This window comes from Hydra vulgaris, chromosome 15, assembly GCF_038396675.1.
Source record: "Hydra vulgaris chromosome 15, alternate assembly HydraT2T_AEP".
NCBI classification, from domain to species: Eukaryota; Metazoa; Cnidaria; class Hydrozoa; order Anthoathecata; family Hydridae; genus Hydra; species Hydra vulgaris.
In genome coordinates, this window is record NC_088934.1 from 41160906 (window position 1) to 41174904 (window position 13999).

The 13999-nt window shown below is 27.9% G+C and overlaps 1 protein-coding gene across 1 annotated transcript in view; it reads left to right on the forward strand.

Annotated features, from left to right (window-relative positions):
* LOC100206712 (enhancer of mRNA-decapping protein 4) overlaps positions 1-13784 on the forward strand; it is a 58619-nt gene extending 44835 nt beyond the window's left edge. Inside the window, exons 19-22 of the mRNA XM_065818879.1 lie at positions 1980-2142; positions 2327-2465; positions 12572-12786; positions 12962-13784. Of these exons, the coding sequence (XP_065674951.1) occupies positions 1980-2142; positions 2327-2465; positions 12572-12786; positions 12962-13160 (716 nt within the window). The 3' untranslated portion in view covers positions 13161-13784. The remainder of the gene's footprint in view (positions 1-1979; positions 2143-2326; positions 2466-12571; positions 12787-12961) is intronic.
* The last annotated feature ends 215 nt before the right edge of the window (positions 13785-13999 follow it).

A 13999-nucleotide genomic window follows, 5' to 3' on the forward strand; every position in this document is an offset into this window, starting at 1 on the left:
TGCAGGTAATCCAGCATTGACATTCTGTATTTTTTTAATTGCATATTGTACAATTTCCACTTTTTGTAGTTATCACTCTTATTATTCCATGAAAAAACAATGAGCAACTTGTCTAAACACAGTCCAAGCTTCTTTTTCAATAGCAGAAATTTTGTCCTTCAGCTTCTTACATGTCAACATAACTTTGATTTGTGGACCAGTGAATATACCTGCTAAAACTTTTGCATCTTACACCTTCAGAATTATTTACTGAATGTGTCGAAATGCTGCACTAGTCAGATTAAATACTTTAACAAAATACTTAGTAAGACCTAGTTTAATTTGAAGTGGTGGAAGTAAAATCTTCTCAATAGGTACCAAGAAAATATCGATAACAATTAGTGAACCAGGCTATAAATGTTTTCTTACTGGCAACTCTGCAAGCCTGTTATCCCATGAATAAAGCAAGCATGATTACTTTGTGTTATCCCATAAATAAAGCAAGCGTAACTACTTTGTGTATCCTTCTTGTAGACTGGGAAAAAATGCAAGCATCCCAATTTTACTAAATAATTTTCACAAGCAACAACTTTACATTTTTTTAGTTTTCCTTTAGTTAAGCAAAATGAGCTAATGAAATTAAAAGAAATCAGTTTCCATTATGGAGCAAAACTGCTTTATGACTTCTTGTCGAGCTGTCAATAAATAACCTCTAATCTTCAGGATTGTGAACAATACTAATGTCATCAAAAAGACCACAAACATCATGACAATAGTATTAGAACAGTGATTCTAATACTAGATAAAAGGATGCAAATACATTTGTCTTGTCTTTTTTTGATTTTAAGGTTCTACAGCTTGGATCTAATAAATTCCATTGTTTCAAACAAGATGTTAAAAATTTGCATTTGATTTAGTGAGACCTAAATCTTATACTAACTCATCCCATTTTTGATGATTAGAAAAATGAGGTGAATCATTTGGTAACCTAAAATAAGGTCAACCGCTGAGTTCATCCAGTGTATCTGCCTCAGAATGATATGCAGCCTCTTTTCAAATTAAGTTGGAGTTAAAACATGCAATTCATGACTGTGTGGAACTGGTTGAATTGAAGATGGTATACTTTAGACTATTCTTCAGCTTTTTATACTTTGAAATGTTAACCATGCTGAAATAATCATGATGATTTGTCAGTTCTCACAAAATTCTTGAAATCGAAAAGATATTGTCTTTTGGAATCCATACAGCCATCCTTCCAGAATTGATCTGCGGCTACCTCAACAGTTATGTGGCAATGTCACAAATACAAATTAATAATACAATAAGTAATATAATATATTAATGTGCTAGTTTTTATTTGATACTTAAATAATAATAATGATAATAATAATTATAAAATATTCACATAAACAAATAATAATAATAGTAATAACAATATAGTCAACAAACAAAGTAAAGTTGAAATATTTATTAATGCTGAAAATATGTTGTTGCATAATTTACTTTAGATTAAATGTCCTTATGTGGGTTTACTAATAATTATTATACAAACTGCTTCAGGACAGCTTTCCATAACTTTGTAATTGTTAAAAGTAACTAAGATGCTATTATAGCATCTTAGTTTTTTTTAACAATTACAAAGTTGTGCAAATAATAACATATAGTGTTATTATTTTCCATTTTATGCATTATTTGCCATTTTATGCATTTTTATTTTCTATTTTATTATATTTACATTTCTTAAAAATGAAGTCTGTCATACAGCAAGACTGGAAATTTGATAATGATAGTGTTGTACTAAAAGTTATATTCACTTGTTTAGTAACAATCAAAATAGTTTATCCTGTGTAAGAGTAACTGAAAATAACACTTGGCATTTTTTTTTTATACAATAATAAAATTATATAAACTAAAATTAATTAGCTAATTGATTTGAGAATCTCTTTAAGTGTTAAAGTTTTTAGTTTAGTTTTTTATTTATATATTTTTTTATTGTTTAGACTTGGAAAAACTGGAAGGGCATTTAGAATCTAAGCGTCAAAAACATGAAGAAAAATTTGAACCTATGGTAGCAACACTGCATGAAATTGTCACAAAATTCCAACATCCTATAGAACGACAAGGAAGTTTTGATGATCAACAGATGTCTCAGTATGTTGAAAGGTATGAGTTTCATACATTCATATTATTTTTTTGTATTTAATGCAAAAATTTAGTGGTTACTAATTGCTTTAGTTTTTTAAGTAATATAAAAATAAAGTTAATATTATAAGAATATAGCGTAATCCTTTCTCATATATTTATAAAGTTTAATTTAAAAATATTCTGTTATTTTTTGGGTGTATAGATTTCAGCAAAATGTTGTGAAGGCAATAGAAGCTCTTATTGTTCCTGCTGTTATAAACAAAATTTCACAATTTATGGATAAATTATCTGCTAAACCTAATGAAGACGCATCTAATGTTGAAGATCTTGAAACCAAAAAGGTATAAAGGGAATATCCAAATGGCTGTTTTATATATATTAAGATATGTTTATATATATATATATGTGTGTGTGTATATATATATATATATATATATATATATATATATATATATATATATATATATATATATATTTATATATGTATATATAAACATGTATATATATATATGTATGTATATATATATATATATGTATATATATATATATAATCTTTAAAAGTCAGTCTTGTTATACGATATGTATGTAAATAAATTGATTTTAATAAAAAAGGCAGCGTATAACTATTTATCACTAATATATTTATATACTAATAAAATTTATATACTGAATCAAAAATGGTCGAGTTCAGGAGCCACGGATCATTCTAGAACATGCCGTGGTACTTTTGATTGGCTGAATCCTAAAACCTTGGCAGTCATTCCAGAATACAAGATAAGAAAAGTTAGAGAATCCCTGGAGATAAATAAAGCAAGAATTTGACACGAGATAGGTAATGGGCAAACTGTTCTAAATAGAGATGACGGGGATAGTGTGAAAACAAAAACTTGGGGACCAGTTTTGACAAAAATTTAACTGACGTCACTATTATATTATTTGATTGGTTTTTATATTTTATGCTTTTTAATGTCTTCTTTTTTAAACGGTTGGTTTTATGTTGTTTTGTAATGTTTTTTTCGTTACCTGATGACGCTGACCACAATAGGTCAAGGAAATATTGTAAATATATTATTATATCTAAAATATATTTAAAAAAATAGTTATACGCTGCCTTTTTTATTAAAATCAATTTATATATATATATATATATATATATATATATATATATATATATATATATATATATATATATATATATATATATATATATATATATAAGTTTTTGGCTATAAGAGAGTCGGTGTAGCAACACTCCGTTGCAAGTCAGGCTATTTGTCAGTCGATGTAGCAGCACTCCGTTACGAGCCAGGTTATAAGATAGTCGATGTAGCAACACTTTGTGCATGGTTTACAGTAAAAAAAATAAAAATAAAAACATTTTATTAAAAAAAATAAAAATAAAAACATTGTTTATATTATTAAAAACATTCAGAATGTTTTTAAAAACATTCTGGTCAATTAAATTTGCTTTTTTGCGGTTTTTAAAAAAAAACGATTAATTTGTAATTAAATTAATGGTTTTAACTTTCTGGCAACATGCAAATGTTGGATATATATATATATGGGTAGAATTCAATAAATACGGCTGCGAATAAACTTTTTTTAAATATATATATATATTTTTTAATAATATAATTATTTCGATATTTCGCTGAAATATTGAATATATTTTACAAAATATAGAAAGAAAGGCCCTTAACATAGCAGTTGTTTATACATCCGAACCAAAAATTTACAAGAGATATGTAGATGATTGTCACGCTTGCTTCGCTTCAATAAAACAACAACAAATGTTCCTGAACATCCTTAATGAACAACATCCTGCCATAAAATACATAGAGGAACTTGAAAACAACCTCAAACAACTCAATTTCCTAGATATTAATATTACAAACACAGGCTCTGGAGCTTATGAATTTCAAAGACATCGAAAAGAAGCTATTACAAATGTTCAACTTAAACCTAACTCGAACATTAATCCTAACATTATTATTGGCGTTTTCAAAGGATTTTTATGTCGTGCAAAAAGAATTTGCTCTCAAAAACACCTTCAAAAAGAAATTGATTTTCTAATAGACATATTTGTTGAAAATGGCCACGACAAGAACATTCTAAATAATATTACTATAGACTATTTAAAAAACGGTTCAAAAAACACCACATGTCAACCATTAGATACCCAACCCTTTATAAAACTACCTTGGATACCAATTGTTGGTCCAAAACTTCGTAAAGAGTTCGAAAACAAAACATGAAGGTTATTTTCACATCAACTCCCAATTTAAAAAATATTTTTTGCAACAATAGAACTAAACTACCACCAAACACAGACCCTGGCGTATACCAGCTAAAATGTTCATGCGGTTCGATATACATTGGTGAAACTAAAAAGAAGGTGATATCGAGATGTATTGAACACCAGAAAAACAGCTAAAAAGAAAAATGGTCCAGTTCGGGTGCAACTGAACATTCCAAAACATGCCATGGTAAGTTTGATTGGTTGCAACCCAAAAACATTATCTGTAGCCCCAGAATATCGAACTCGGAAAATCAGAGAGTCACTCGAAATAAGCAAAGCTAGGGTTCGACAGGAGTTGAGAAATGGTGATGTGGTTCTCAATCGGGATGATGATGATAACGTGACAACTAAAGCCTGGGGGCCATTTTTTAATAAAATTGGCTGACGTCAGTTATTTGAGAAAAATTTTTTGTATTATATTTTGGCTTTTTAGTGTTATCTTTTTCACGGTTTGTTTTTACTCTAACGATTTCTTTGTAACTATTTTATTTATTATACCTGATGACGCTGATCACGATAGATCAGCGAAATATTGAAATAATTTTATATTATTAAAAAATGTATATATATTGAAAAAAAGTTTATACGCAGCCATATTTATTGAATTCTACCCATATTTTAACGTATAACAAGAAAATGACTTTCAAAGATATTATATATATATATATATATATATATATATATATATATATATATATATATATATATATATATATATATATATATATATATATATATATATATATATATTAGGGCTGTTCATGTGAACACAGGAAAAAAAAATTTTTCTCGGATTTGAATGCATAGTTGTTTATTTTGTGCCATTTGACATAGTAATTGACTGTGGAAAAAAATCTTTCCAATCAGATAATGTTTAGGGGGTGCTCAATGACCATAAAGTTTTACGAAAAACGTCAAAAACGTGTAAAAAGTTCCAAAGTTCCAAAAATTTCTAGAACCTGGTTAGTTAGATTTTTTCCACTGAAATATTGTCTGATTGCGTGCTATATAGATTAATTAAAGTGCAGCAGATTAACTGTCATCAGGGCACCAGACTAAAAAATGTCTGCTAGTGTTTAAAACAACTGTGTTTATATCATTTTGTTAAAATTTGTATTCATAATTTTAATACTATTATTTAACTCAATTTAGAATTTGTTCAAACAGAATAAAAAGGTTTACAAGTATAAATATTATTTTTATTTGGAATTTCAGTTTGACAACAAATGTATTAATATTTTGATAGTACCTAACCTTAGTAACCTATTACAGAAAACTAGCATGGTAGTCTGGTAGTGTATTGTTTGTTATTAAGTGCAGATAATAATAATTTCTAATTTGAAAATATTTATTTAATTTCTTTAGTAATAGTTATTATAATATATTGCTGCAGCTGCATAAACCAACAACTGAATGATAAGTTTGTATAATATGGTATTGAGTTTTGATTTTCTCATAATATTTCAGTTATCATTGAAATGGCAGCATCATCTCGTGTTGCTATCTCTACACGACTTCAAACCAAAATCTTTTTAATTGGACAACCAGAGCCAAATCTTCCAGATAAAGTTCTTCCCTTAACATCTGATGTTTTAAAAACATTTTTTTATCATCTTAATTCAACCAAAAAGTCAGTGCCTGAAAGTCTTAAAACAACTGTTGATGAACTGATTATTATTTGGAATAAAGCCCGTATTCCGACAGCATTTCATCCGAATGTAGTCTTAAAGTTGAAAACTTTAGTCCAGGAATTTAAATTAATAAAAATAAATAAATCCAGATTGTCAGATTCTCAGAAATCGAGAGAGAAATCATTTACAGACACCATTGGCCTACTTTTTGACATTGCCCACAAGGATGCTGAAACCATGATCAGAATTGAAGATAAAGAATTTTTATTGGATCAGAGATGTCAGAGAAAAATGGTGATGTTTGGAGAGGACAAAGAACTTTCACAATTAGAAGAAAGAAATGAAGCAAGGAAACAAGCAGAGAGAGAATGAAAGCTAAAAGAAGAGCAAAGACAATCTGGTGCGAGTGCAATAGTTCCTGTTATTGAACCTTTACATGACGAAAGTTATAGTGATGACAACGATAACGATGCTGTTGATAATGACAAAATGGTTGATAGAGATTTTGAGATAGAAATCCCTGTTTATTACAAACAACAAGTCAGTAAAGCAAGTTCTTCAGGGTCAGCTGAATCAAGTTTAGCAAGTACTCCAAAACGACAATGATATAATGATATCTTAGATACAATTCTTGACTCGCCTGATGTTTCATCAACATTAGACAGAATTAATCTATCTGACACAAAATTTACTATACTAGCAGCAGCAATTGCAAGGGCTGGTGGACAGAACCTCGATGATGGATCATTGTCACGTTCTACAGTCCGTAGAAAACGAACCTATCATCGATCAAATATTGAAGCCACTGTTCGAACTGAATTCTGCGATTTGGACAAACCACCATTAATCGTCCACTGGGATGGCAAACTGATGATAGATCGTACAAATTCTGCAGCCCCTAAAGCAAATGTTGACCGGCTATCTGTAGGTGTGACAGGTCACAATGTTGACAAAATACTTGGAATAGCAAAACTATCAGCTGGAACCGGAGAAGCCCAAGCAAAAGCAGTTATTCATCTGCTTAATTTCTGGGACATAATTGGTGATGTTATTGGAATGAGTTTTGATACTACAGCCTCTAACACTGGCTCCAAAAATGGTGCATGTGTAGTTCTAGAGAAACATATAGGTAGAAATTTGTTTCATTTCGCTTGCAGACACCATGTTCATAAGATCATAGTAGCAGGAGTGTTTGGATCACTATTTGGACCATCATCTGGTCCCAACATACCTCTTTTCCAGAGATTTCAGCAATATTGGCCCAAAGTTAATCAAGGAAATTTTAAACCTCTGGATGACATTCGAATGAAAATACCCCTGGTGCAAGAACTACAAAATGAAGTGATTGCATTCCTCAAAGAAAACCTGCATGTTAAAATGCCAAGGGATGACTACAAAGAAATCATGGATCTCTGTCTGTTAATACTTGGAAAACTGCCTGATCAAGAAGAGAAAAATTATCATTTCAAGATCCCTGGTGCTTATCACATGGCTCGCTGGATGGCCAAGGTTATTTATTGTTTTAAGATTTATTTATTTCGTGAAGAGTTCAAGTTGACCACAAAAGAGGAAAAAAATCTCTGTGAATTTTGCTTATTTGCTAGTCTGGTTTATGTAAAATCTTGGATATCATGCACAAATGCCAGCGATGCTCCAGTTAATGACTTGTTTCTGTTTCAGCAACTTAAGCAGTTTGCATTTGTGAATAAAACGATTTCCGAAGCAGCAGTCAAGAACTTTCAAAACCATTTGTGGTACCTTTCACCAGAATTGGTCCCACTAGCTTTGTTTTCAAACAAACTTCAAACGGAAGAGAAGCGAAAAATGATTTCCAACATGAAATTTCACGGTGAGAACTGGTCTGAAAGGTTGATCAAATTAAAGAACATTGAAAGTCTAGAGAAGAAATCTCTGGACATGCTGGTGACATCAGTTTCAGCAAGTGCGTTGCGGTCAATGAAGGTTGATATTGATTTTCTGTTCAACAACGATCCAGCTACCTGGAATGATTCCCCAGAATACCAAGAAGGAAAAAATTTAGTATATTCATTGAAAGTAGTAAATGATGCTGCCGAACGATCTGTGGCTTTAATGTCGATGTTTAATGAATCGATTACAAGGAATGAATCTGAAATGCAGAGGTTAATTCAGGTGGTTGAGGATCACAGAAAGCGAGTGCCAGATGCCAGAAAGTGTACTCTGAAGAGTTATAGTCCTCGCTAGCATTAACATTGCACGAACTATAACATTACGATAATTAAATGTTAATTGCTCATATGTTTTTTTGTTTATAATTCGTATTTTAATCAATGACAAAGAGTCAAAAATCCTAGTGTTTTATTTTGGAAAAATTCTGATATAACAAAAACCGCAGAACTTTAGTCGTATTGCAGTATTTTATTTCATTAATTTCTCTGCTAATAAACCAGTCTAAAGTGGATGTGGATTGTAATTTGTATTCAGAATTTAATATTTAGAGATAATTAAAACTGATCAAATCTGAAAAATCTAATTAACCGGGTTTTAGAAATTTGTGGAACTTTGTGACTTTTTCCATGTTTTTCACATTTTTCGTAAAACTTTATGGTCATTGAGCACCCCCTAAACATTATCTGATTGGAAAGATTTTTTGCACAGTTAATTACTATGTCAAATGGCACAAAATAAACAACTATGCAATCAAATCTGAAAAAAAAATTTTTTTTGGACAGCCCTAATATATATATATATATATATATATATATATATATATATATATATATATATATATATATATATATATATATATATATATATATATATATATATAGTATATATACATATATATAAATATAAATATGTGCATATATTTATTTATATATATGTATATATACAGTGAGAACAGAATTTAATCGTACAAAGTAATTTTTCAATAAAATTAACATCTTTGAACAAAATACTGTATCGTGCAGTAATTATAAAGAACTTTTTTTTTCCAATTTAGTGAAAATTTAAAAAAAAATTTGTTAAATTTGTCTTTATGGTTTTGAATTACTTGGTTAAGAATTTGAAATAAAAAGAAGGGGATAAAAACACTTGTGCATAAAATAATTAAAACAAGAAAAACTTTATAGGTTAAAGCTAAGAAAAAATACCAGTTTATTAAAATAACTGAGAAACATTTTCAAGTTTTTGTATTTTATTAATATACTTTAATATTTAATTGATCTAACAAGCGTTTCGGCATTGATTCTACTAGACATTTGATTTGATTATTGTCAGTGTTAGATCATGATTTAACAACAGCTTTCTTCAAATCTTCTTTTTTTGTAAATGCTCTATTGCCTATTTTCTTATCTAATAAAGTCCATAAGTATTCAATTGGATTCAAATCTGGACTCTGTGAAGGCCATTCTAAAACATTTGTCATTTTCATCAAAAATGTTTTAGTTTTTTTAGCAGTTGTTTTGGATCATTGTCTTGTTGAAACAAAAATCTGTTTCCAATCTAAGTCATTTAGCAGAAGATTTTAAATTTTATTTCAATATATTGTTATAAAAATCAGCATTCATAGTTTCATCAATAAATTCTAGTTTACCAACACCATTCCATGTCATACAACTCCATAACATTTTACCTCCACCACCATGTTTAACTGTTTCTCTTGTGCAACTCAAATTAAATACTTCACCCCTCTTTCGCCAAACTCTCTGGGTACCATCAGATTTTTTTAAATTAAACTTGGATTCATCAGACCAAAGTACTTTTTTTCAAAATGATGCTGGCATTAAATAATATTTTTTTGCATAATTCGTTCTTTTCTTCACATGATTTTTTGTTAAAAAAGGTTTTTTCTGAGCTATACATCCACTAAACCCTGCTTTATGAATGCAATTTCTTGTTAATGTTAGTGAAATTGTGTTTCCTGTTAAGTTTTTCAGATGATTTGCTATATTTTTTGCACTTTCAAAACATTTTTTTTTAATCATTCTTAAAATTTCATCTTGTGAGGTCGTCTTCAGCTTTCGTCCTCGTCCAGTATGATTTTCAAACTTTTCATATTGTTTGTATTTATTTACAATGGCTCCAACTGTTGTAAATAGAATATTTGTAAGTTCTTCAACTTTTCTATGAGTATTTCCTTGTTTAACTAATTCTATAACAAGTTTTCGTTGAGTAGTATTTAAATATTTACCTTAAGTAATGTTCTAGAAATATGAATTTAATAATAAAATTGATATTTTATAAATTAAAAAAACCATAAACATTCATAACAAATAATAGTTTTGTACAATTAATTTTTGTGCATGCAAGTTAATACCTGTGTAAGTAAAAAATCAAAAAGTTGTATAACAAACACATTTTCTTATATTTTTACTGATTAATTATAAATAAGAAATAGGTGTAGAAAATTAAAAAAAAAATTGGTTCAGTTGTTTTCATTATTAATCAAGATAAAAGCAAGTTTTTTGCAAAATGAAATGCAAAAATTACTTTGTACAATTAAATTCTGTTCTCACTGTAAATATTTATATATATTTATTTATATCATAGCATATATAGACATACATTTACAGGCTTTTTTTGCCTAACTAATTGCTTTCAGTTTTTAGGGAAAAAAATAAATAAAAAAATGAAGGAAAAAAAAAAAAATTATTGCTGCCTCAACCCAAACTCCTCGTTGATGTAGTAGTAACTCCCTTGCATATTCTTTTTAAATATTTTAATGAATGCACTGAAACCCTCACAGCTCCATATATCAGCATGACGTCAAATTGTCGATCTAAGTGTGCATGTATATATGTATATATCTCAATACCTTAAAGCGCAAAAATGCTATGTTGACTTTTTGAAATTTTCAGTAAATGCAAAAAAAAGTTTTATCTCCTCTAAAAACTAAAAGATTGATATTTAAAGTTTATACAAAGTACAACTTTAGTGTAACACATTTTAAAAGAAAATGGTACTAAGATAAGCAGTTTACTTAGAGTTCTTTATTAATTTACGAGTAATTTAGATATATAAACAATAATCATATAAATTTATAGAAGGCTATATTTGAACACAGAGATAACAATGCTTAAATAGCTTACGTTTAAGTATAACAATAGAGCAACACAAAATAAAATTATTTTAAAAACAACATTATGGTAATAAAAGTAAAAGTGCATTTAGCTGTTAAATTAAAGCTTATAGGCATCATCGTAAGAATAAACTGTCTGTAAACAAAGTCAAAATAAAAAATTTCTCAAAAAATTCTAAGAAATCCAAGTTTTAGTTTATTTATTATTTAATTATTATCATAATGCAGGATAAAAATACTAAAATGCCATCGGTTGGAAAATTGGTAAATAAATAAAAAAAGGCTGATACCAATTCTAATAGTGCAAAAAATGGCAGATTAAGCCAATGTCGATTAATTGGTACATCACTTGTAATTGTAATTGTAAAAGTTCAATATCACATAACAGTAGCACAATATCACATAACAGTACCACAATATCACATAACAGTAGCACAATATCACATAACAGTACCACAATATCACATAACAGTACCACAATATCACATAACAGTAGCACAATATTGTATTGTAATACCAGAGATGTAATTAAAATATTTATTGTTATTGTATTACTGTTATGAAAAACAGTTACAATAACTTTTGTATTGTATTGTGTTGATGTAAAACAATTACAATAACTATTGTGGTGTATTTTATTACTATTTTAAAGACCAATAGCTATTTTATTTTAAAGTATTTTGATTTTTTTCCCACGCATTTATTATTATTTGCGCTCTAGAAAATTCTGAGCAGCCAAAATCATTTTTAGCAGTCATTTACATATATAAATTTTCTTTTGAAAAGTGAAGTGAAGCCAGGTAAGCCAAAGAAGTATATATATTATGTATACTTAATAAATATTAAATTTAGGGGTGCCCATGGCACCCATTTCTAACAACTATTTACATATAAAGATTTTATTTATTTTGAGTTTAATAATATAACTGTTTAAAGAATAATTTATTTAAAATTAAGATTAATAATATTCATTCAAAATCATGCAAATATATAATTTATTATATGTTCGTAATTAAATAATTATTTACTATGTGAAGTGAAAATTTTGATTTTGTTAAAATTTTGTCTAAACTGATATTCAAATGTTTTACTGGATGATGAGATATAAACAGGGATTATCTTTTTCCAGATATTTCCAGAAATCCAGATTTTTTTTTCAAATTATAGTTTTTCGGGATATCCAAAACGTTCTCCATACATATAAATTTAAGTATATTTTTGTAATATATTTGTTTTTTTAAGCTTTTTCACTCATCACTCATACAAAAATTAAAAAAAGTTTAAAAAAAAAATGGAAACAACTCAGTTAAAAGCAAAATTAGGAGGAAAATAAGGGAAAACCTTTTCCAGATATTTTACCTAAACAAAGTTTTTATTATTATATTATAGAATATAATTTTATAAAATATAATTTTGTATTATTTTATACAATATTATAGTGTTTTTTTTTTATAGAAACGCATTGACAAGTTTATTGAAACAAAAAACTTTACTGATGCCTTCAATGTTGCTCTTCATGCTGATAACTTATCTGTGGTTGTTCATGTGTGTTCTAAGGTTGATCCTAGTGATTTATTTTCATTAGAAGATCCGTTTCCTCAAAATTATATACTATCTTTAATTCAACAGCTTTCTGTTGATTTGAACCAAGACACTGAGATCAAAACTAAGTACTCATTACTTTCTTTTTTTATTAGATTTTTTTCATTATTATATTTAATATTTTTATATTTATATTTTTATTATACATTTTATCCCTAATTTATATTATTTCCAAAATTATGTTTCAGAGCAAAATTAATGTAAAATAAACAATCAATTATTTAAAAATATATTTTTATAAAGGTATTTAGAAGAATCTATAATGGCACTAAATCCTTCAGATGATGTTACTAAAGATCACATGCCAGGTGTACTACATGGATTAAACGGAATGCTTAATGATACAATTGATTTTCTTTTTTCTAATGATCCTACTAATAAGCAAATAAAACCTCTCAAGATGTTGCTAATGGCATCTAAATCTTTACTTGTGGGTGAATAGAGTTAAGGAAGTATGGATTTTAGCCTTTTTAACACTTAGGCTAAATGTGGAGGTACCAGCTATAAAGTTAGACGTGATTGGTCTACTTGAATAGTTTTTAAAAGCTAAGTAATGACCACAAAGTGATCTGTTATGTCATCATATTCATAGTAAAGTGTTTTACATTGTTTTGTAAAATGCTGAGAAGATACATTTTGTAAATTAGTTGATAGTCAAGTAGTAGAGAAGGCAATGTAAGAGATGAGAAGAGGAGAATGATAAGAAGGCGTTGACAAGAAGAAAACCGTGATGAGAAGAAATTTAAAAAAATGTTATCCTTTATTTTTTGTTTTGTTTACTGTTTTTTTGGGTTCTTTTATGCATTAATGTCATACAAAGTTTTTAGGCTTTTTTATCTTTCTATTTTTCAGTTTACTAAGTTCCAGTGTTTTTTATTACAATCTAAAAGCAATAGCAGTATATTTTTTTATTCTGCTGTAGATAAAGTTGCTGGCGTATTTTTTATTCATAATTTTATTTTTAATATTAAATCTTTATTAACAGTTTGTTCATTCATTTTGTTTGAATTGTTCATTCAGTTTGTGTTTACTCGGATCTTTCAAATTAAAATGTTTTCTTAAGAAATATAGTTGTTTTTTTTCCATAATTTATTTTTGAAGGAAGTTTGTGATCAATGTTGTTATGATCAATTAAATGTTTCTTTACATAAGACATAAAATTATTCATAAGTGAGATTTATTAAATAAGATATTTTAGTTTAAAAATCTTAAATCAGAATAATCAAATACATCTAAAATAGAATAAAACTTCTTAAATTAACGGACTTTACAAAGTCTACT